Source organism: Sus scrofa, chromosome X (assembly GCF_054392235.1).
Source record: "Sus scrofa isolate SSC_HxYL_T2T_F1_AM1 chromosome X, Sscrofa_HxYL_maternal_Yorkshire_Landrace_v2.0, whole genome shotgun sequence".
NCBI classification, from domain to species: domain Eukaryota; kingdom Metazoa; phylum Chordata; class Mammalia; order Artiodactyla; family Suidae; genus Sus; species Sus scrofa.
This window is the reverse complement of record NC_139401.1, coordinates 45440988-45463972: the sequence shown is the minus strand read 5'-3', so window position 1 is coordinate 45463972 and position 22985 is coordinate 45440988. Positions and strand designations below refer to the sequence as shown.

At 56.1% G+C, this 22985-nt stretch overlaps 1 protein-coding gene across 8 annotated transcripts; it reads right to left on the bottom strand.

The window, feature by feature from the left end:
- Nucleotides 1–383: 383 nt before the first annotated feature.
- On the bottom strand, nt 384–22422 carry UBA1 (ubiquitin like modifier activating enzyme 1). Of its 8 annotated transcripts, none has more exons than XM_085007728.1 (28): nt 22277–22422; nt 21492–21564; nt 19329–19430; nt 14354–14470; nt 14166–14224; nt 13898–14066; nt 13669–13803; nt 12621–12727; nt 12274–12364; nt 12030–12162; nt 11473–11570; nt 11237–11383; nt 10952–11128; nt 10727–10831; nt 10545–10625; nt 10044–10199; nt 8184–8349; nt 7828–8024; nt 6055–6119; nt 5616–5811; nt 4837–4911; nt 4521–4710; nt 2901–2989; nt 2510–2602; nt 2190–2381; nt 1036–1137; nt 823–923; nt 384–687 (listed from the first exon to the last, which is right to left on the bottom strand). In XM_085007728.1, the coding sequence occupies exons 4-28, from the start codon at nt 14468–14470 to the stop codon at nt 552–554; spliced, it is 3177 nt and encodes a 1058-aa protein (XP_084863854.1). In that variant the 5' UTR covers nt 19329–19430; nt 21492–21564; nt 22277–22422; the 3' UTR covers nt 384–551. The 8 variants fall into 8 exon arrangements, with proteins under 8 accessions (XP_084863854.1, XP_084863855.1, XP_084863853.1 ...); XM_085007729.1 differs by having other exon boundaries at nt 22304–22422; XM_085007727.1 differs by lacking the exon at nt 21492–21564 and having other exon boundaries at nt 18519–19430; nt 22319–22422.
- Nucleotides 22423–22985: the final 563 nt, after the last annotated feature.

Genomic DNA, 22985 nt, shown 5'->3' with positions numbered 1-22985 from the left:
AGTCCTGGCCCCCCAGTTGCCATAACGTTCCTCTTCCGAGTTGGGGACAAAGTTAGAGGAGCTAAAGGATTTGCTCAAACGCTCCTATTTACTATCTCTCAAAATCAATACGGCAGGGAGTGAGGAGCCAGAGACGGAGAAGGTGGAATTTGAACCCGGCTCAAGGGAAGTCGCGGGGACCTAGGAATCTGCTCTCGAGGGCCTCACCAGCGCCTCCATTTCTTCCTAAGCAGGGAGGGGAGGAGGAAGATACGGCAATTCCCACATTTTACCTGCCCAGGAACCTGGCAGTGGGGCGAGGCTGAGCCCTTTGAGGTAGCATCCGAACCAGGCAGCTCCAGGAAGTCCCTTCTTTCCCTGGAACCAGCAGGGTGTGCCACGTCTGGGTTAATAATTCTTTATTAGGATTCAGGTTCCAAACAAGGTAGGAAGCGGCGGCAAGAGGGGTTCAGGTCGGGGGCTGAGGAGGGAACACCAGGCTTGGCTGCCAGAGGCCCTGGGCTGGGAGAGGTCTGGAGGAGGGGGCTGGAGTCAGCCTCAGGGGACAGGGGTCAGCGGATGGTGTATCGTACATAGGGGACCTCGACGTCCTCGCCGCTCTCGTCGTTGCAGCACAGCTCAAGCACCAGCGCCCGCACATGGCGGCCCAGCTTTCGCTTCGACACACGGCTTACGATCTCTGTCATCCTATGGGCGGGGGAGCAAAGGGTCAGGGGGACAAAAAGTAAGTGCGGAGGGGCAGGTGGCTGGCAGCAGGGGAGCTGGAGGGCAGGGAAACAAGGCGGACAGCTTCAAGATGAGACCCCCCCACACCCAACTCACGGCTGATCCAACCGTTCCTTGAGCTTGGCGGCTGGCATGAAGAAGGAGTAGAGCATAGACACGCCCTGGGACAGCATGGTGATCTCCAGCTTATGCTCTGTCTGCAGCGAGGGGGAAGGAGGACAGCAGTGTCACGGGGGCGGACAGGCCAGCCAGTCACCGGCACGCTCTGCCGCCCCCCCGGGGAGGGTGGGAGTGAGAAAGGGGCCTCACCTTGAAGTAGTCAAGGAACTGTTTGAGGGTCATCTCCTCACCGTTAGGCTGCAGCCCCTGCACCTCAAAGCGATCCCACAACGTCCACTCTTGGTTATAGTACTGCGGGACAAGGAGCAGGCCAGTGGGCTGGGGGCCGCCAGCGTCCAGCCCCGTCACTCTCCCCCTCCACTCACGCAGACATGCTAAATAAGTCAGATCGCAAGCCGCTTTTGTCCAAAATTTCCTCGTGGCTTCCAGCTCACCCCAAGGAGGCATTGAAACCCTCGCGAGAATGGAGACAAGGCCTTAGGTTGCCAGAATCCTCTTCTCTTCCCCCTCATCTCCATCTCATCATCTCATCCTCTCACTCACTCCACTCCAACAACCTCTTCTGCCTCAGACGTGCCAGGCACACTCCTACCTCAGTACCCCAGACACCAGCCCCCCGGCCGGAACACCCTCCCCACAAAGCCGGCATGGCCTGTCTCCTCACCCCTCCAAGTCTGGACTCACGTCATCTTCTCTGCTGGGCCGTCCCTGACCATCCCACGTTTTAAATCTCAGACTCATCTCCCTGCTGCCCTGGTACTTTCAAGTCCTCCTTATCCTGATCTTTTTTGGAGTTCCAAAATCATTTACTGCGTTAGTCTATTTCGGGAATAAAGCCCAAACACCCATAAGAGTACCTAGCATACAGTAGGTCCTCAATAAATATTTGAGTGAATGAATGAATGAAGCAAGTCAGAGCCCACAGCAGAACCCGAAAAAGAATGGATGTGTGTATGTGTATGACTGAATCACTCCGCTGCACCAGAGACTACCACACCATTGTCCATCAACTACACTGCAATAAAACTTTTAAAAAAGGGGGAAAAGAATCACTTAGCAGAGTAAGCAACCAATAAACATTGGGTGCTGTGATTGTGCAGTTATTAATCATAACTTAACATTCAAATATCTTTTCTGAGGGCTTCCACAGACAGAATCAGACCCTTAGCACATAGAAGGTACTGAAAAATACGAGGTCATGAGTGAACAAGGGGGTACACAAAAGGAACGGGTACACACGGACAGAAACCCTCTCCTGCTGACAGGCTATGAAGCAACCTGGAACCAGCCCTACAGAGAAATGCCCTGCCCACAAATCCACTTCCCCCGAAGCAAGCCCTTACCTGGTGACGGGGTGCCGCAAGGGGTTCAGAGAAGCCGAAGAAGGGTAGGGCCAAGTTGAGGAAACCATTCTTGTAGGAGTCAAGCTGTCGGTGCCCCTGCACCACCTTATACAGCTCTAAACACACAAGGCCAACCACGGCAGCCGTGGTCGTGGCAATGGCCGGGATGATCTTCCCTGCGATCAGCTTGCTCTGTGAGGCACAAAGGGATCAAGAAGATGGAAGTTAGGGGAGAAGAGGCTCGGAGTCTACAGAAGGGACGGGATGTGGGCAACTCCAGCCTGGGAGGGGGCGGGACGCCAGGTCGAGATTCGCCTCACCTTGTGCCGGTCTGCAGGGGGAATGTCATAGTTCTCTGCCCGGAGGTTGGATGCAGCCACGATGAAATCCATGTGGAAGTTGCTGTCATCATCCTTTTATGAGTGACAGGTTACGAGAGGAGGAGGGGGAGACAATAAGGAGAGGACCAGAGCAGGATGAGGATTCCTGGCCTCTGGGGACACAAGGATCCTCCCTGCAGTTACCTGCTGGGCTCTCGGATCGCGAAGGCCTGACTGGGAACACCTATCTGTTCAGGGCCGCGTAGGAAGCCCGTGATCCAATCCCACAAAGGCCTGGGGCTGCCAGACCCCCAGAGACCTGCTCTGTCCTGCCCGTCTGTGCTAATCTATTAGCTCAGCCCCCCGCCTACCCAGGGCCCCCACCCAGCACCTTCTCAAAGTCAATGGGGTACATCTTGAACCCAGAGAGCTTCTCTGGACTGGGCAGTGTGGCCTTGAGCTCTTCCAGACGGCTGTCATCTGCAGGAAGAAAGGGATACCATCAACCCTGTAGATCCCAGGCCGGGGTCTCAGGTAGAAACAGGAGCCCAGGTGGGGTAAAGTGTTTAGGCTGATAAAGGATTTGAAAAGGGGTGACATCCCGGAGGGCGGGGGTGGGGTGGGGGGGGAGGCCGGGTAGGGGGGAGAGGTGGGGCGTGACAATGGAGAGCAAACCTGAAGATGGGGGGGTGGGGGAAGGGGGCTATCAAGAGAGGCATCTTTAGAGACCCTAAGGAACTGAAATGAAGACAGTAGGACAAAGGGGTGACAGAGAGACCCAGATCTCCGGGTGAATAGAGTAGAGGGAGGTGGGGAGACATGGAGGATACAGGAGGAAAGGGCGTATGGAGGGGAAACTGGCAGAAATATGTAGATGTGGATATGGAGGAAAGATACGGGAGGACAGAAGATATGAGAAGTGGAGAAGAAGGACATATACGGAGGGCGAGACAGGTGAGAAAAGACTTTATATACGTGACAGACGCATCTTATATGTACCCTATATAGACTGTATACATATACAGAGTTTACATGCATCGTATCCACTGTATCTGCTTGATAAACATTACACACAGATACACACACGTGCCCGTATAGGAGGAGAAAGGCGGAGCAAACGTGGAGGAAAAGAAGTGGCAGAAACACACAGAGAGGAACAGGAGGGGCAGACACTGGGGAAGGAAGATGGGGATGGGGAGAAGATACACGGAGAGGAGGATGGGGGGGGATGGAAGGCAAGTGTGGAAGGAGTTACGCAGGTACAGACGCGTTATTGAGAGAAGGCGAGAGGCAGGGAAAGGAAGCCAGGGAGATAAATACACAGACCAGTTATCAGCAACCTACGGCCCAATAAGCCAGATTCGGTCTGCTGCCTGTCTTATAAAAAATCATATTGGAAAACAGCCCCGTTCCTTTGTTTACATGTTGCGTATGGCTGCTTTTGTGCCTCAACTGCAGAGGTGATGGGCTGCGGACACTACATGGCCTGCAAAGCCTAAGGGTCACGAACTGGCCCTCTACCCTCGACACACAGCATGAGCTGGAGGAAAGAGATGGCGAGAGATGGGAAACTGGGGTGGAGACACGGAGAGGGAGGTGAGGAAAGCTAGGCGGAGGGCAGGACCACAGTGAAGTCGCACACGGAGGAACGCGGGGGTGGGGCGATGGGGGCCGATGTCAAGGGAGCAAGGCCACTGGTGGAAAGCACACCCTCCAGATGACCAGATCACGGAGGAACAGAGGAAAGCTGCTCTTGCCAAGGCAAACACACACAGAGCAAGAGAAACACACAGCTAGCTCTCCTGAAGGCCAGAGAGTGGGGAGCGGGAGGTGGGAGTGAGGGACAGAATTGAAGCCCCCCGACCCTCCTCACTTCAGGGGAAAGGAGGCTCGAAGGAAGGTGTGGGGAAGCCTCAGGCCAGGGGTCGCAGAGCAGTGCCAGGGGCAGAAGACGGGGGACGGGGGACAAGTGGGGGCGGTGACCCCTGGCCGAATGGCCGAACATCCTCACCCACAGAGGCGTTGGCACTCTGCAGCTCCTGGTCAGAGACGTGGATCTTGACACCAGACTTGGGGGTGAACTCAGGGACGTGCACAGACTGTAGGAGCGTGGCCACGGCAGCTCGGTCCTGAGAGCCCGTCAGCCCGTAGGTCTGGGCGAACAGGTTGGCGGCAGCCATCACATAGTCCAGATGCAGGGGCTGGGAGGAGGCAGGGCCCGGAAGGGTGAGCACGCCCACTGGTCAGCCCTCGCCCGGGGAATCTCGGCCACCTGCCCCCCACCCTCCCTTCACCTGACCCCGGGAGCCCCCAAGTTGGAGACTCACGTTGTTGACATCAAAGGTGAGCGGGTGTGGACAGCGTTTGGGCCCAGACCAGAACGGAGCTCCCGAGCTTGTGAGCTAAGGAAGGAGATTTTTGAGGAGCAGGACCTGAGACGGGAGGCCTCTCTTAACCATCCTAACTTCTCACCTTGGCCCTGGATGTGCCCTGACTCACTAGCCCTGGCCGGGCACACGCAGGGGGCTGGAACCAATCACGAATGACCCAGTACGTAGGGTCCTATAGGGGCCACACTGAACCAGGGGCCTCAGTGACAAGACTCCTGGCACTCACTCTGTGCAAAACACACAGCCAGTGAAGAAACTCGCATGGACTGCCAGGCACTGTACTAACTTAATATTAGTAAATACCGGGGTATCCTCACAAGAACCCCCACGAGGTAGATTATCATCATCTCTCCTTTACTGCGAGGAAACAGAAGTGCAGAGAGAAGCTATGTGACTTGCCCAAGTGCAAATGGAGCTAGGATTTGAACCCGCGCTGACTGCTGAGCTCTGAACTGCGAAATGTCTCCCCTGTGACTCTGGGAGGCAGGTATGGGTCAGCCCATACCACAGGTAAGGGAAATGGGAAGGAAGTCTCTTCCTCAAAGGAAAGGGAACAGCAGAAGCAGATCAGGTTTAATCACTCTTCTGAGCTCCCCAGGCCTTGGGGCACCTGCCACCGCTGGACTAAGGACCCACAGGAACCACGTGGAGAGCTCACAGCAGGCTCGTTTCGGGAAAAAGCACTCTGCCAAATGGACCTGGCAAGTGGGCCTTACCTGGTCGGGAGGGAAATTGTGCAGCAGCTGCCGGATGTTGTTCGAGTACTGGGTGTGCCAGTGGTGGCAGGCCCAGGTCACGCAGTCAGCCCAGGTCTGTGGCCGCTGCAGCACCAGGCTGCGCTGCACGGCCTCCAGCACCTCCAGGGGTTGGGTGCCTGCCAGCCGCAGGGTCCGCTCCACAAACTTGGGGTCTCTGTCGGGAATGGGAGGGATCAAAGGGGCAGAATTACATGGCGGCCCCAGGAGTGGCCTCTGGGGCAACACCACTTTCTCCACGGAAAGCTAGTCCTGACCCCCCGATGGAATGAGGCCCAAGCATTCACTGATTCACTTGAGAAGTGTGCCCAGTGCTGGGTGTGACGGTGGTGAGGAGAGCAGACAGGATGCCTTGGCTGATGGGCAGGGGGCGAGGGGGCGAGGGCATCTGGTTACTCACGTGAGGTATTGGTTGACGTTCTCTGCCGGCTGCTTGAAGAGGCCTTCGAACTCGTCTCGAGCCCACTGCACACAGAGCAAACAGATTACAGGGGACGACGCTTGCCGACATGGGCTTCCAGGGGCATCAGAAAGACCCTCAGTGGACAAATCAAAGAGGAAGAACACAGCTGCTCTGGAAGAAGGGAAGCCCCTGCTCCCCACCTTTCCCACCTACCCCCGGCACCTCAATTTAAAACCAATGAACTTGATCAGGACAGTAGTTACACTAGGGAATGTGGGGAAAAAAAATTGGGATCTATGTACCTTACTCGAGGTATGTCATGCCACAATAAAAAAGAAAAATGCAGTTATAGATATCTTAAAAAAGAGAGAGAGAGAGAGAGAAAAAAAAAAAAAAAAGAGGGGGGAAAATAAAAAGGAAAAAGAAAATTCAGACCAAAACTAAGAACAATCCCTATGCAGGCCCCGAGAACTCAGCAGCCAACTGGACAGAGGCTCCGCCCTCTGAGAACTCCTAAGACAGCAAACTTGCAGGCATCCGAGGGAGTTAGCTGCTAAGAGGTCTAGGTTCAAATCCAGCTCTGGCACACGTATCCAGCTTTGTGATTCCAGGAACCTGTGCCCTCCTTTCCGGAAACAGATCCTGTTACAGCCAGAGCTACCTCATGAGTTGCAACTATGTATGTATTCAAAGTTTGTCTGATACAGCATCAGATACATAGTAAACGCCAAGCGCTGTACAAACAGCCCGGGGTGAGGTGGTCACCTCCATTTCTCAGAGGAAGCATCTGAGGCGTGGCGAGGCCAGGCCCAAGGTCCCACAGGACCTAGGGAGACTGTGGTGGGTGCCCAAATAGATACACACCCGGTCTGGAACGGCAGGGTTGGCAGAGAAAATGACAGAGGAAATGTTGTTTTCCCCTCTCTATTCTGTTCCCACCCCCGTACTTCTACTAAACACACTGAGTGGTTTGCTCTCGAAGACCATACTGAGAGTCAGCCGACAGCACAAGGGTCATCCTTAGGTTCTGGTCGAGGCCTGGGAGCTGGATGACCTAGTTATATTCGCTCTGTAAAAGAAAACTCGGCCAAAGAATATGTGCACTGCCCTGTATTCTGTAGGTATAGGCATTGTATTGACAAAATCATCCCAGAAAATCAGCTTTTAAACCCCATTTGAGCACCGGTGGGGGAAACCTGAATATGGACTGAGTGTAAGAGACAAACAAATATCCAGGAGAGACAGTAAGAAGTCACCACTAACTTTGTTCAGCATGGAAGTGGTGTCTTGGTTAGACAGCGACAGTCCTCAGCCGCGAGAGATCATGCCCCCAGGGGACATCGGGCAATGTCTGAGGACATTTTTCGTTGCCACGAATGGAAGGGGCTGCCATTGGCACCTAGTGGGTAGAAGCTAGGGGTGTTGCTGAACATGCTACAGTGCTTGGGATGCCCCCATGGTCAACAGTGCTGAGCCTGAGACCCTGATAGAGGGGAGCAAGGAGTGAAGCACCGTGATGTCCGTGACATACTTTAGCAAAACAAGAAAAAACCGACTCTAATGTTCACGTTTGAGTGTTCCCCGTACCCTTCTTTCTATTCGTCTCAATGCTGAAACATCTCCAGAGTACAAGTAAAACAAAAACAAACAAGAAGAAGAAGGAAGGAATCATTCTAGGAACCTAGGCTGCAAGATGGGAAGCGAGAGAGGAAGGTTTAGAGAAACAGCCCAGGTGCCTGCTCCCTGCCCTCTCTGCCCACCGCCGATCACCTGCAGGGTGTGCTCGATGGCATTGGGGAAGTTCTTCAGTGTGCAGATGGGGATGGACTTCTCAGGCGGGTCCTGGCTGGAGCTGTACGATTCTGTCAGGAAGGGGATCACCACCTGCACGTTGCCCTTGGTGCCCAGCGTGCCCGACTCCAGCAGTGGCTTACGGTAGTACACACAGCGGCGGTCCATGTACATGCCTGGCGGGTGGGGTCACAACACACTGCGAGTGCTGGCCGAGAAACATCAGGAAACAGGCACCTCCAACACACGCACACGCACACACATTCAAACGCACGCACACACGCACGCGTGCAAGCAACCTGGCCCTTGATCTCCTCATCTGCCTCCAAACTCACGAGCATCCACGTTATCCAGGGCATTGGCCACGCCATCCAGGTTTTGGAAGAAATCGTCGTCATAGATGCGCTCGGTGTCAGGGCCCACACGGTTCTGGTGGCTTGTCACTCGGATGTGCGGATTCATCTGGCGCACAGCTGCAGCAGCCGTGTCAGACTTTAACTTCTGCAGGGGGTGGGGGGACAGGGGAAGAGAGCTCAGCTATTCGTGCCTGCACCCGGTGAACCTCTACAGAGCTGTCCTCCGGAAGGCGGACTTCGTTGACACTGAGAAGAACCAGGCCCTGAGTTCAGGAGGCTCCCGGATGCGGCAGAAGACAGTCGGTGGCAGTACCACACGGCCGGGGCTCCGAGGGATATGGCAGGGGCGAAGGGCGAAGGGAAGAAGCGGACAGACACGGACTGGAGACCAGAGGCCAGCCATCTGTTCTTCTGCCCCACCCGACACCTATTGTTCTTTCAGTTAAAGGCAACCAGGACCTAGGGGACATCCCCCCCGCCCCCGAAAGAAAAGAGAATCTTAGCACGCAGACAAGCAGGATGCTTTCCAAATCCAAGTCGGGTCATGCCCCTCCTCTGCTCAAAATTGTCCCCCGGGCTCCCACCTCCACTGAAGGTGAAGTACGTTGGCCCCCCGTTTCCCTTGGCTCATCTCCCACTACCCCCCACCTCAGGATCTGGCCTGGAGCACTCTTCCCCAGGAGGGGTTCTCCTCCCTCCCACCCGCCAAGTCAGCAGAAGTGAGCCCTTCCTTAACCACTGTAATCAAAACTGCAAACCAATCTCCCTGGCCTGCCCGCTGCCCTTATCTTGTTTTTGTTGTTTCCTCTGCACAGCACTTATCACGGACGTTAACTCTAAACCTCGCTGCTGTACCGTTTCCTGCTTACTGTCTGTGCCCACTGCCCCCACGAGAATCTTTGCTTCTCGTGTATTGCAAGAACCTAGAACAGCATGTACCTCAGTAACCACTTGGTGAATAAATGAATGCACCAAAGGGGAACCCTGGGCCAGCAACGGTGACACTGTCCCCTACCAAAGGCTGCCCAGCTAGGTCCCCACATAACCCAGCTTCTATCTGTGCAAAGAAGAGTGAACCGAGCACAGGCGCTCTCCTAGGAAAGGCCTGCGGGCCGGGCTGGCCCCTGGCTGGCGCCTGGGAACTTGGATTTGGAGGGGTGCCGGCCATTCCCTGCCCGAGAAGGGCGGCTCCTGGTGCCTAGATCGCTCATGCAAATGAGGTGGTTTAGGCTCAACTCCTGCTCTCCTTCTGGGAGTCTGGAATTTGGGTGCGTGCCCAGCAGAGGCTGCCTACATGACCAGCCCAGGGTAAAAAACCCTGCGTGCTGAGTCTCTAACAAGCTTCCCTGGTTGACAACACTTCACATGTGCTGGTGCAGCACGCTACTGCGGGAATTGAGCGTGTCCTGCGCGACTCCACTGGGAGAGCAGTCTTGGAGACTTGTGCCTGGTCTCCCCCAGACTTTGCCCCACGAGCCATGCCCGTCTGCCAGGCCTGTTATGCATCCCTTTGCTGGAAGAAACCATAGCCGTGAGTATATCCATATGCCAAGTCCTGTGAGTCCTCCTAGGGAATCACTGAACTTGGCGCCCCCAACACACTGTCCCCACCAGCAGTGATAAGAGGTCAAGGGAAAAGAAAAAAAAAAAAAAAGGAGAACGCAGAGATTCAACAGAAGGGCACTTAATGTTTGTTGAGTGAATGACAGAGAAAAACTGAGGGAAAGAGCTGAAGGAAAGAAAAAGGCGGTAAAGCCCCCTCTCTAGGAAGAACGGGAACAGAAGACGAGACGGACACCAAAAATGGCAGAGTCCCACCTCCGCCCCCAGCGCACTCACTGTGACGTCCCAGGGCCGGAACAGAAACTGTCTGTTCAGATTTGACTTCTCGATGGTGTCCATGTCTGTGACGACAATTTCTCCGCCCTCCCCGCAGCCCAGCCCAATCATGGCGAAGTTCTTGAGCAGTTCACAGCCAATGGCCCCTGCGCCCACCTAGAAGACAGCGAGAAGGGACACGGAGGCCAGTCGGGGTGGTGCGGGTCAGCGTGAAGTCTCCCACCCCTCCTCACGCTCCCTCCCCGTGGACGGCAAGGGAGGGGACAAGGGTCTGGTGCCGCAGCCTCAAGTGCCAGGGCTAGGAGAAATAGCCCAGTCATCTGAGGGAGGAGGCACCAGATGGGAAATACAGACGGACGCACCAGGCTTTCCCTCAAGCTAAAACGGAAAAGATCACGTGAGGGGAGACCCGAGAACCAAGAGACCCTCCCTCAGGAGACAGAGGTGGCCAGAGGCCGGGGCGATGAAGGGAGTGGGTGTCCAAGGGACCCAATCACTCACCAGGAAGTACTTCTGCTTGCCCAACTTCTCCTGCAGGTCCGAGCCGAAGACAGCCACCTGCCCATCGAAACGGTTCTGGCGCTGAGGAACACAAAGGGAGAAGGGTCGGAGAGGGGCCTCGCCAGCAATGCCCCTCCACCCCACCCCCCGTGACACCTTCCCCAGGGGCCCTCCTCACATACTGGGAGGCACTTGTCCTCTGTGAGGGCCTCTTTGTCCTCCGGGAGACACTCCAGGGCATCAAAGTAGAGCCACTGCATGATGGGCATAAACTTCCCGGAGCAGGCCTGGGGATCGGGCAGGAGAGGGGAAGGGGTCAGTGGTTAACTGGGGTCTGACGCAGACGAACAAGCGACGGACTCGGGGAGGTGCCTGGCCCACCCGAAGCCTTCTCTGCCGGCGCTGACCTTCATGACTTCCTGGGCAGCCAGGCCCCCAATGAAGGCGTTGATGGGTGCCAGATCCCCAGCAGCCACGTATGCCAGCTTCCGGATGAGGTCCTCGTCCAGGCTGTCCTGCTGCACTGCTGGCAGGGCTCGAGCATTCACGGCCCGTGCTAAGGTCACCAGTTCTGTTGCATCCTCCTGGTGGGGCAGAAGGAACCAAGAGCACACCTGTCAGGCCCCTGGCGCGGGCAGAGAGGCACGGGGGGCCTTCCGTGCCAAGGTCATCTGGCTCGCCCACCTCCCCACCTCATTGCGGGGCCGAGGGGGCCGGCCGTGCTGAGCACAGAACTGGTGCAGGGCCTGGAAGCCAATGTGCAGCTGCGCGGGGCGGGAATACTTGGCGAAGTCTGTCATCACAAAGTCAGGCTCTGCCAGGGAGGCCAGCAAGGATTTCTGTGGGAGGCAGGGCATCAGAACCCGAAGAGTGGAGAACCCGGAGATGCCCAGCCCCCGCCCCCCAGCCCACCACTCCCCACACTCACAAAGCTGATCTTTTTAGGTACTTTGACCTGGCTGACGATGCCTCCACGGATGTAGTCGGAGAAGCCGGAGGTGTCACAAATGCTAAAGGTGTAAGGACCTAGGGTAGACAGGGAAGCTACCAGGTTACCCACCCTCCCGAAAACCCACAGCACCCACAGGGTGAGGAAGAATCCTTCCCTGACCCAGCCCAGACCTTAGGAGCCATCTCCTCTCCAGCCTGGGCTCCAGCTGAACATCAAAAACCATCTCCCCTCTGTCCCCAACCCGGCACAGAGCCATGGGACCCCGGGTCCCTGACCCCAGGTCCACACAGGAAGATGTTCCCTGCTCCCCATGCAAATCAGCTCAGATCCTCTGATCTGCGTGGTTCAAATACCAGAGACCTTTCCCCTCTCCATGCAGATACCAGAGGCTGACTCGTAAAACCGCTCAAACGTGAGACAGCACCTCTCGCCTATGTCCCTCGTTCTGCGTGGACCCCAGGATGTGTCGCCCCTCACGCAGAGCCCAAGGAGACACCTCCTCCATCTCCTGATTCCCCACGGCCCTAGCTCACCCAGGACTTTGATCTCCATGGGCTGACTTCCGTTGAGTTCAATCATGCCCTGTACTTCCGAAAAGGAGACAAAGTCGCCACTCTCGAAGCCATGTCGGGCCTCATCCAGGCAGGTAACCACACCGGGGTTGTCCTGGTTAAAAGGAGCAGTGCCTCAGAGGCAGGCCCAGAGCACCAGGAGCAGACAGGAAGGCCTGCTGCCACCCATCCGCCTGCCAGGACCCCTTGAGGCTGGTCTTCTCACCTTGGTGACCATAGAAACCATGGCACTGAGCGGCTGCTCCCCGTTGGAATCTGTGAGGATCATTTCCTCTCCAAAGTCGCAGAAGAGCTGCCTGTGGAGGGAGGCAACAGGGCTGGTGCTGGAGTCCCATGTGCACAGGGACCCCATGGGTCCCTCCAGATGAGGCAACTTTGCAGAGCAGGTTCAGCCCATCACTGCTGGGACTCGGACGGCGCTCCCGCTGCATGGGTAGAGGTAAATCCGCAGCATCCAAACCCCGAGGTGCTAAGGGGGCTGAGGACAGTGAGAGCTGGGGGGTCTTGACCCGGGCACGGCAGGGGGCAGGCGAAAAGGTTGGAGGCACTCACCCAAACAGGCCCCGCGTGTCTGCCACCACCAGCTTGATGCCACGGCTGTGACAGAACTCCCCCACACGCAGCTGGTCCTCCAGGGGGGTGTTGGTGAGGACCACCACCTGCGGAGAGGTGGCGGTTCAGGCCAGGGCCCGGCACCGGACGAAGCCTGGTGGGAGAGCTCAGGGAGGCCTGGAGGCTTTGCCAGCTCTGCTCTTGCCCAACTACGAAGTATCTACTGGGTGTCAGATCCAGCCCAGGGGGGCACTGGATGAGGGGAAATGTGAATCCCTAGACTACAGCAGGCCAGGTAAAGGGGCAGCTGGTAGGACAGAGTCTGGAGAACAGCTGACACCCGCATCTGCCAACACCCAGTGCCGCCTGCCTACAGCCCTGCCATGCCCTGCGAGACACAGAAGCAAAACTCTGGCCTCAGCCAAAGTCTGAGCTCACTCCTACCACACCCATTTGCTCCCGATTCTCAACACAACACCTGCTCAAGCCAGGATCCTTGGGACTTTGCTCTCTGCCCGAAGGCCCACCCATTCCCAACAGGGTGAACACCCGCTGCGACATCAGGGCTCACTGGGACACCCCAGGGCAGAATCTCAGCTCCTCTTTCTGGCCCAGAGTGTTGAACAGCCAACCAACCAGGTGGCCCTTTATCACGTGCCAGCTGCCATGCTGAGTGCTCAGCCCTCAGAGAATCTCGAGGAGGTCGGCGTTACTACCACTCTCGTGTCTACAGACAGACAAGAGGCAGGCACGGGAGGTTCAGCGACCTGCCCAGGGCCACACGAGCGCAACTGGAGACGCGCGTCAAGGCCATCTGGGTCCAGTTTGCACATGAAACCGTCACGCTGGACTGCTGGCCGGCTCACATCTCCCCCTCACACCCCTGAAAAGCCAGGTCCAGAGTGTGAAGCCTGCCCGCATCCCCGAGCTGCAGGCGCAGCATGAGACCTGGCACACAGGCTGGCCCCATTAATTACTCGTCAGATGAACAAACCGGAGATGGGCTCTGCGAAAACCGGGGGGGAGGCGGGGCGGTGGGCCAAGGTACCTGGAAGCCACTGAGGAAGTCCTCCACGAGTGGCCCGGTGTAGGCGCTGACAGGCACGTAGCTGTTGAGCTCAGCGAGGCGGGGCTGGGAGACCTCAGCCCGGTTTTTGCCGATGTCCTCCTCCCGCAGGTAGAACTGCAGAGGGCAGTGAGGGAATGAGAGAGCTGGCTGTAGGAACCGGGGTGGGGGGGGCGCCTCAGCGGAGGAGAAGGGGGCTGGGAGGAGATACCTGGGAGGAGAGGTCTGCCCACTGGGCAGTGCCCTGGTCATGCAGGGTGACGGCCTTGACCCCACCAAGGATGATATTCTTGGCAATCTCCACACCCAGGCCCCGCAAGCCTGATACCAGTACGCTGGAGGTCTGCAGCCGCTTCATTGCCTCATGGCCCAACACATACCTGCCAGGTGAGGGGGCGTCTCAAGTCGGGGCCCGGCCCTCCTGAGCCACCTGCTCAGCGCCCTCGCCCACCTCACAGGCCAACCCCGGCCCCACTTACAGCTGCCGGGAGTAAAGGCCCTCATCTATGTCTGCTTCACTGCCGTTCTTCGCCATTCCCTAGGGATGGAGGAGAGGAACAGGTGCCGGGAAACGTGCAGGAAGAGGGCAGGGTGACAGAAGGACAGCGACACTGAAGACCTTCCCAACCAGCGCCCCGCCTGCCGTCTCCATGAGGAAGACACTCACGTTGGTTGGCACCGAGGGCACTTCGGACAACACGGAGTGGGCAGGGGAACAGTTAGAACCCGGCTTTGGATCAGGCCCGGACACGCGACGTTTCTTGGACAGCGGCGAGCTGGACATCTGGAGGGGACAGAGGTTAGAGGTGAGCAGGGGGCACATGGGTGTGCCTGCTGGTTAGTGGTGACTGCGGGGAAAGGGAAGATGGACGGGCCCATGTCCCCATTTTACAGACGAGGAGACAGGGACAGAGAGGTGAGGGGACTTGCCCAGGGTCACACAGCTGGCAGGGCTAAGATCTGAACCCAGGTGGTCTGGCTTGCAATCCCTGCTGCTGACCCCCAGGCCATGCGCCTTCCTCCCCAGCCCAGCATAATGAGGGAGAGACTCCAAGCCTGTGGGGGGAAAAGGAGGGACAAGAAGCACGTCCTAGGGTTGGGGGCACTCAGACGCAGGACAGAGATTCAGGTCAGACCCTGCCACTCCTCAGAAGTTATCACTTAACTCCGACGGGCTCTGTTCCCTGGCCTGCACAACCCCCCCCCGGGGGGGGGGGGGGCAGGGCGGACAGGACCACTTACCTACCCCACGCAGCTGTTGAGGTGACAAGATATAACACAGACCAGAGAGCCTGGCACAGAGCAGGTGGGCAAGAGTAAGCAGCCATTCTCCTCTCCCTTAGCCCCAGCAACAGGGGTCCGAGAGGGAAACGCAGCTTGGACAGCCAGCAGGGGGACACGATGGCATGAGCTACTTTGCCGAGAACTCAGTCCCCAGAGGGGCTCAAGAAGAAGAGGTTTACAAAGTCCAACCCCCTTCCCCACCAACCCCAGCTCTGGGAGGGGAAAAGACCCAGGGCCAGGAAGAGAGGTCGCAGGGAGAGAGAAAACACACCGCCCAAGCCTTGTCTGGGTGGAGAGTCCCTCCAACAGGTCAATAACAAAGATAAATGAATATTGATGAGGAGTCGGCCCTGTGCCAGATGTCAAACTAAGCACTCCATCCTCAGGCCAGCCCCGGGGCCGCTGGGACCACTGGCAGTAACATCCCCAACCCACACCGGAGGGAAAAAAGTCACTCAGGGATGCCCAGCGACTTGACTGAGGTTCCCACAAAGAGAGTGGCCAAGCTGGGACTGCACCAGAATCCGCTGGCCCTGAAGCCCAGGCTGCCTCCGAGTTAGGGAGTTTCATCCCCTCAGGGGTCCTGACCCGGGGCCGGCAAGGCCGAGCGACCTCGCCCGACAAAGGGGAACACCTGAGCTCACAAGGACCGGGGACCCAGAGACAGCACAACACAGCCTGCTCCGGAAGGGTGGGGGGGACGCGATCTAGTCACTGGAGAGGACAGGACCCCCCAATCCGTCCCCCTCACCCCCAATGCTCCTCTAAGCCTCCACGTTCCTGCACCCAAACACAGCAAGTATCTCCATCTGGGCACCTGTCACATGCTAGCGGCAGTAAGCAAGAGCAAGACGACAGGAGCTCCCCACCACCTACCAAGAGCTTACGACCCGTCAATCAGGGAATAAAGGGCTTTGTCTAATCCTAACAATGCCCACGAACCAGATAACCTTATACCCACATCACAGAGAAAACAATGGCTCAGGGAACTCGAGTCACTTGCCCAGAGTTATGCAGCTGAAGGACTGTTGGCCAAATGCCTCGTGGGGGAACAGAGTCCGGATCCAGCTCAGGGCCCAGCTTGCAGGCCTAAGAGATGAGGGGTGTGGGAGGGGGACCCAGGAGGCCGGAGGCTGGCTAGGGCCCAGGTCGCCCAGCTGAACTGCTGGGCATGCCAAGAACCAAGCTAGGTAGAAGAGGCTTGGTGAGTCAGTAGTGAGACAGAAGTCAATCTTATTTTTCCACTTCTTGACCTCCTGACCCGGAGTAGGGAGCTCATTTCCCATGAGCCCCATTTTCCCCCTCAAAGCAGGGGCAAACAGAAAACAGAACTACCTTCAAGGGGCCGCTAAGGAGGGTAACGAAGTCAAAGGTTTGGGTCAGAGCTCAGCCACCTGATACCTGCAGAGACCTCCACTACTCAGCTATCTCTTTGCCTGGTCTCTGGTTCGGTGGCTTAGGACACACCATCTCCCTGCTCCTGAAATCAGAGATGACCTGGGCCAGAGAGATCTTTGCTCTCTGGACCTTTTGCATCTGGAGCCCTAGTGCTGGCCAGTGAGAGTCGAAGCAGGTTTTGGTTGGTGGTCTGAGAGTGGACTTCAACGACAGAGCTTTGGAAGAGACCAGTCTCAAGGCAACAAGAAGGGGTCTGGGGCAGAAACCCCAAAGAGGAGCTAAATGATCCTCCACCCCCAGTCTAAAATCAATACCTTTCCTCGCAACCTATGCTCAAGGATCCAGTCAGAGTACGTATACCATCAACCGTTCAGGAAAGTTGAACTGGGGCTCAGAGAATCTCCGAACTTGCCTGAGGTCTCCCAACTGGTGATTTTTGAGGCCTGAGCATTCTCTAGCACCCAAACCAGAGAAGAAGGTTTGAGGCAGGAGTCCTGGAGCAGGCCTGAGAGGGGAGGCGCAGGGTCAGGTTATCAGGATGGAGAGAAGCTAGTGCACAGGATGCTGGGGCCTGTCAAGCCCCCTGGGAGGGATTAACTGAGAAGTCCCTGGGAATAAAAGAGAGGAGTCGGGAGGTGGTTGTCTGAGCCCACAGAGGCTCAGAGGGAGATGGGAAAGGGACTATTAGAAGCCGTGGAGAAGGGGGGCAGGAGGGGCGGGGCCAGGCAAGGTTGTTAAGACTCACATTTGGGTCCTTGGAAAAGGAGCTTTTCCGAAAGCTGGGAAATTGCACTGGAGGCCCCCAGGACTGCAGAAGGAATGGGTGGGAGGTTGTGGGGCCCCAAGAAGGCTGCGGGAAGATGCTGGGGTCTGGAAGGAGGGTGTTCTCCAACAGGAGGATGCTGGGGCCCTGGGGGGGGGGGTCTCTGCTGGTGGCAAAGGGAAATCTTTGACTAAAGATAACAAGAGACTTACAGGGGAAAGGTATCTCGACACTGATGTCAGAATCCCAGGAGGTTAAGAGGGTGGTTGCTGAGATTCAGGGTAGGGCTGGAGAGGGATTTCTAACGGAGCACAAGGGCCTTGTGCTGATCTCTGATTGGTACACGCCAGATACTGCAGCTGCTCTGAGGAGTGGAAAGGGGAGATTGAGCCCAGACAGCGCTGGCCCTAAAAAGTTCAGTAAGCAGATACTGGCTAGGTCCCCAAGTTGGGTATGCGTTCTCTACCCAATTATGGGGGAACCCCAACGGAGGTGCTGAGGGTAGATGCTGCGAAGGGGGGTTTCTCCTCTGATGGAGGACAACTGGGCCTGTTGTGGGAAGAGAGAACTGACAATGAGGTTGGGGTCCTGGGAAGCTGAGAGCCTAACTGAAGGTGCTGGGATCTCAAAAGGCTCTGAGGGCGGAGTCTTAAGCCTTGTGTGAGGTTTAGGGGATCTGAGAGAAGCTGGAACCCTGGCTGGCTTTTGAAGGCAGAGATTGAGTGAAGGGTGGGGTGTGACAGGCAAGTCTCTGATGGAGAGGGCCAAGGGCCAACAGAGTCTGCAAGGGCTGTTGCTGGCAGAAAGACTCTCTGATGGAGGATTATGTGTCCAAACAGTTTCTCTCTGGTGTCTGGTTCCCTGGGAGGCTCTGAGGGAAGGTACTGAGGGTTAAGGTTGTCTGATGGGAGAGAGGCTGAGGCCTGCGAGGGGTAGTCCCTGAAGAGAACACCGGCACCATAAAAAAAAGTGAGCATTCTCTTCAGGCGGAAGAAGGCCCTAAGGGCAGATTTGAGGAATTCAAGGAGTCTCTAAAGGGGAACAGTGAGGGGGACCTCCAAGTAGAAATGCTGGCCTGGAAGGGTTTCTGCAGGGAGGATGCTCCAGCGCCGGGTGGGGTTGGGAGACCTGACATGTGGAGGAGGGATATCTGACATGGAGGCCAAGCCCAAAGGGCCTTTCACAGGGTCTAGACCCCCTTGCAAGCTCTGAGGGCAGATGAGGCGATTGGAGGGAAGGTTCTCAAGAAAGATGCTAGAGAGGACTCAGAAATGAAGCCAAATGGACCCTCCCGAAGGCCTGGCCCTTCTTGGAAGCTGCGAGGGCAAATACTGGGGGACTAGGAGTGTCTGAAGAGAGATTCCGGAGAAGGTCTTTAACAACGTACACTGAGAGGAGGCTTTGACCAGGAACGCCGATCCTCTAAGTCTCTATTGCTGATAGGGGGAAGTTCCGATCTGCGATGCAAGGCTCAGGATGGGATCAGGTCCCTGACTAGGAATACTGGCCAGAATCTCCAAAAGGAGATCCTGGGGGGTCTGGATCCTAACGTCCGATTTTGGAGCCCCGGGGGACTGGGCTGGTCCTGGATGGGAAATGTCGGCCCCGCCCCAAAACCTACCCCCCCACCTTCTCTCCACCGTTCCCGAGCGTACGAGTCATCACGGCCCGCCCCGACATCAGCTTGGCCCAGCGCCGGCCCTGGACCCTCCACTGCTTCCCGAAACCCCTGCCCCGGCCAAGGCGCTGAGAAAGGCCGTTTGTTACCAATGCCGGTTCCCCGGGTCGCGCCGCCGCCAACTCCTCTAGGAGCCGAAGCCAAGCCCGGCAGCCACCCTCCTCCTTCTCCTCCTCCTCCTCCCCGCCGCCTGGGCCGCCTAGAATCGCCGCCGCCGCCGCCTTCTCCTCCCCCGGCCGTAGTGGCTGTGATCGTCCCCGCCGCCACCTCCTTCACCTCCGCCGCCGACACAAGATGGCGGCCGCTGAGCCTGAGGCCGGAACAAAACCTTGGGCCCCACCCCCCAGAAACCCGGATGCAGGCAGGCCGCGCCCACTCATGAATCATGTATGAAGGTCTCCTACTGTCTGTGATGCATTCAAAGGGGAATAGCTCCACCTGGTGGCTACGGTAGCAGTAACTAGGAAAACAGGTAAAACTACACAGAGGCCACGCCCATGGAACGTGAATAATGAATACCTTGTAACGGCCAGGCTACTGTGGAAACCAAGAAAGGACAGCAAGGCCACACTTCCTGATCATGAATTATGCATGAGGCCGGGTGGCTGGTTGACTAACACCCTGGAACCAGAAAGCCAATGTTAAAACATGGAAGCCACACCCCAATGCTCATGAATAATGAATGACCTTGCTGCAGCCCGGAAGCCAAGGAGACGGAGGCCACATCTTATCATGAATAATGCATGAGGCCCTGTGGGCAAGAACAAAAGACAGGTCCGCCTATTGCTCCGTCTAAAACCCTGTAAGCGGGGAAATAGGGCTAACAAAGGGAAAACACACTGCCCCCCCACCCTCGGCTAATGAATAATGAATGATGATGCTGCCTGCAACACACTGCCCCCCCACCCTCGGCTAATGAATAATGAATGATGATGCTGCCTGCGGCCCAACCTGGAAACGCAGAGAGGTCAAGAAAGGTCCCACCCAGTTACTCATGAATTATGCAGGAGGCTGGATGGACAGAAACAGCCCCGTGCAGCAAGGAGGGATGATGGTACTCCAGCCAAGGCAACATGGTCCCTCCTTCCTGTTCATGAATAATGAAAGATGCTGCAAAGCCACAGGGGAAACCCAGGGGAAGTGTAGCTGCCTCCTCCCTACCCTTAACTAACTGCACGTGAACCAAGGCTGCCTTGGTCCAACCAAACCCAGATTTACTACATGCCTCTGGCAGGTGCCTCAGTTTCTACAACTGTAAGATGGGGAGAGTTATAGAACCCAACTACCTTATTTATTTATTTATTTATTTATTGTCTTTTTTTTGCCTTTTCTAGGGCTGCTCCTGTGGCATATGGAGGTTCCCAGGCTAGGGGTCTAATCGGAGCTGTAGCTGCCAGCCTGCACACAGCAATGTGAGATCCGAGCCATGTCTGCAACCTACACCACATCTCGCTTGGCAACGCCGGATCCTTAACCCACTGAGCAAGGCCAGGGATTGAACCCACACCTCATGGTTCCTAGTCAGATTCGTTAACCACTGAGCCGCGACAGGAACTCCAGAACCCAACTACCTTATAAAGGCAAAATGTGTTCCAATGGAAACCAGAGAATATGAACAATGGAATGAGCTCAGAACAGTGCTGGTACAGGGTACTGCCAAATTTTTTAAGCATTAGATACTTAAATAGCTAGGATAGACTACCTGGTCACCAGAGATACAACTGTATACCAAAGCCCCAGCACACAATAAGCGCGCTATACATTTCCATCCAATAGTAATAATAGATCACATTAACTGATGGCCTTCTATGTGAGGGTTCCTGTGATGCGTCCCTTCCATGCACTGTGCCACTGGACTCAGGAATGCAGAGCAGGAAATCAGTTCCTTCTTGTCCTTCAGGTCTCAGTTCAAAAGCGACCTCCTTAGAGAGTTCTTAAACCCTCACAAAAATCATTTCCACCCACTGATGCCTAGCTGTGGGACTTAGGGCCAGACACCTCATTTCTCTGGGCCACTGTTTCCCTGCTCATAAAATGAGAGCAGCAGTCACCTACCTTGCGACGGAGTTTAAATGAATACATATGTAGAAAGGGCTCAGAACAGTGTCTGGCACAGGGTGCTATATGACCATCCACAGTAGTAGCACCATTAAATTGGATGGGTGGGAGAGAGACATTCGGACATTTGATTAAGACTACAAACTCTGGAACTAGACTAACTGGATTTAGAATCCTGGCCCAGCCACTCACAGACGGGGAGTAACCGCAGGCAAACTACTTGGCCTCCTGGTGTCCCAGTTTCCTCATCTATAAAACGGGATGATAATAACCTACCTCCTGGGATTGTTGTGGGGATTAAATGGGCTAATAAAATGCCGAATGAGTGTAAACTAATCTGATCATCATTATGCTCAGACTCATTTTTTTCAGGCTCACAGAACAACTTGCCAAAGATCACACCAGCTGGCGTGGATCAATGAGATTGGCATCTACAGCCTTTGTTGATAATTCTGGGGTTACTGGGCAATAAGGAATGAACAATGCGGGAGGCCTCGTCCCGGACGCAAGATGCAAAACTTCAGTCCTGAAACCTCTAAGGGAAAGCTAACAGCGGATCATGCAGATGAAGCCGTAAAAGCTACGCCCCTGGAAAAGCCACAGAAAACTCCGGGCCCTACTCACCTTTACGCTTAATCAATGAGATCTAACTTGCCGGGCAGGCTGCAGAACGCCCCTACAGCACACCGATCCTCCCCTTCGTGAAAAATTCACAAGCTGATACTTCCATCGGACCAGGTGTGAAAGGGGCAAAAACGGGCTTCCTCGACAGCCCACCTCCTCATGAATGAGGAAAAAAGCCACGGCCCACCAAGGCCCGGTGGCACCCTGACCCCTCGGGGAGAGCCTACCGGCGTCTCTTCCACAGCCTGAGCGAGGGGCTCCTCTTCCTAAAAAAAAAGCGAGGGCCCCAACTTGCCCAGTCTCCCCGCCCCTAATACCCAAACGCGGTGAGACATCATAATAGAACTAGAGGTCACAAAGGCCACGGATAACTCCACATGCCACGTCGGTCCCGAACGTTCCCCCTGTCATCAGGACCTTTCCTGAAACGAGCCCTCCCCAAATTCCGCCTTGAGTTCAGGAACCTCAAACTTTGCCTCCACCCTTGCGAAGCACACCAAATCCTGCCCCGTAGACAGAGCACTCATACACGGACCCTAAAGGTCTCCCCAAACATCCCCCAAACCCTGTCTCCAAGGGATATATAAAGCCTGCCTCCGAGGGATATATAAACCCGGCTTCCAAGGGAAGCTCCTTAAAACAAACTCCCCAATCCCACCCTGGAGTCCCTAAACGCCCCTTGCTAAAGGTTCCCTCAAAAAAGCCACCTCTAAATGCCACCCCGGGCCCAGAGCCCCCAAATATGCCCATTCGGGGATCCCCGAAATTGAGCCCCCTCCCTTAACTACTGCTGTCCAGGAGGCTGGGGGTACCGTGCTCCAGCTCACCCCCTGCGCCGGGCGGAAGCCTCGCCTTCCTGCTGGAGAGGAGCCGAAGCCACGGGGCAACGGAAGAGCAAACCACCTCCGCCGTTCAAGAAGAGCCAGAGTTTGCGCGGAGCTCGGAAGCGCGGGGCCTTGGAGGGCCCCCGGTTTGGAACGTACCACAGATACTTAGCCAGAGGGGAGGCTGCCCCTGCTTCTGCGCCGTCGGCGCCCATGTCAGACCCAGACACCCCTGAGGGTTGTGGTACTTTCCGAACGCGCTAGGCATGCTGGGGATGGTAGTCCGGGTCGGGCCGGTGGCCGGTGCACGTGGTGAGCATCCGCGCCCCTGGGAAAATGTAAACTAGGGCTGTGGAATTGCCGGACCTGTGCTCTGCAGAGGACATAGGAAAGGGGATCAGAACACAGGGAAAGGCACACCCATTCTACAGATGGGAAAACTGAGGCTCGGGTAGCCCAAGGAGTTCTTTCATTTGACATTTATGAAGCTCAAGCTGTGGGCCAGGTGCTAGGGATTCTTCCTTGCCCTCACGGAGCTGACACACTAGCGAGAGATACAAACCGTAAATGTAATAAATAAATTACAATTATATTAAAAACATGTGACTATAATGTAAATTATATAAAATAAAGTGGACATATAAAGTTTACATAGTTTACATAACATGAT

Bases quoted from the DNA above. Each gene is read 5' to 3' on its own strand.
- UBA1 (XM_085007728.1), bottom strand. From the start codon at position 14,470: ATGTCCAGCTCGCCGCTGTCCAAGAAACGTCGCGTGTCCGGGCCTGAT. The intron at 11,384-11,472 runs GTGAGTGTGGGG...TGCCTCCCACAG, and splicing joins TACCTAAAAAGATCAGCTTT to AAATCCTTGCTGGCCTCCCT. The intron at 924-1,035 runs GTGAGGCCCCTT...CCCTCGCTGCAG, and splicing joins AGTTCCTTGACTACTTCAAG to ACAGAGCATAAGCTGGAGAT.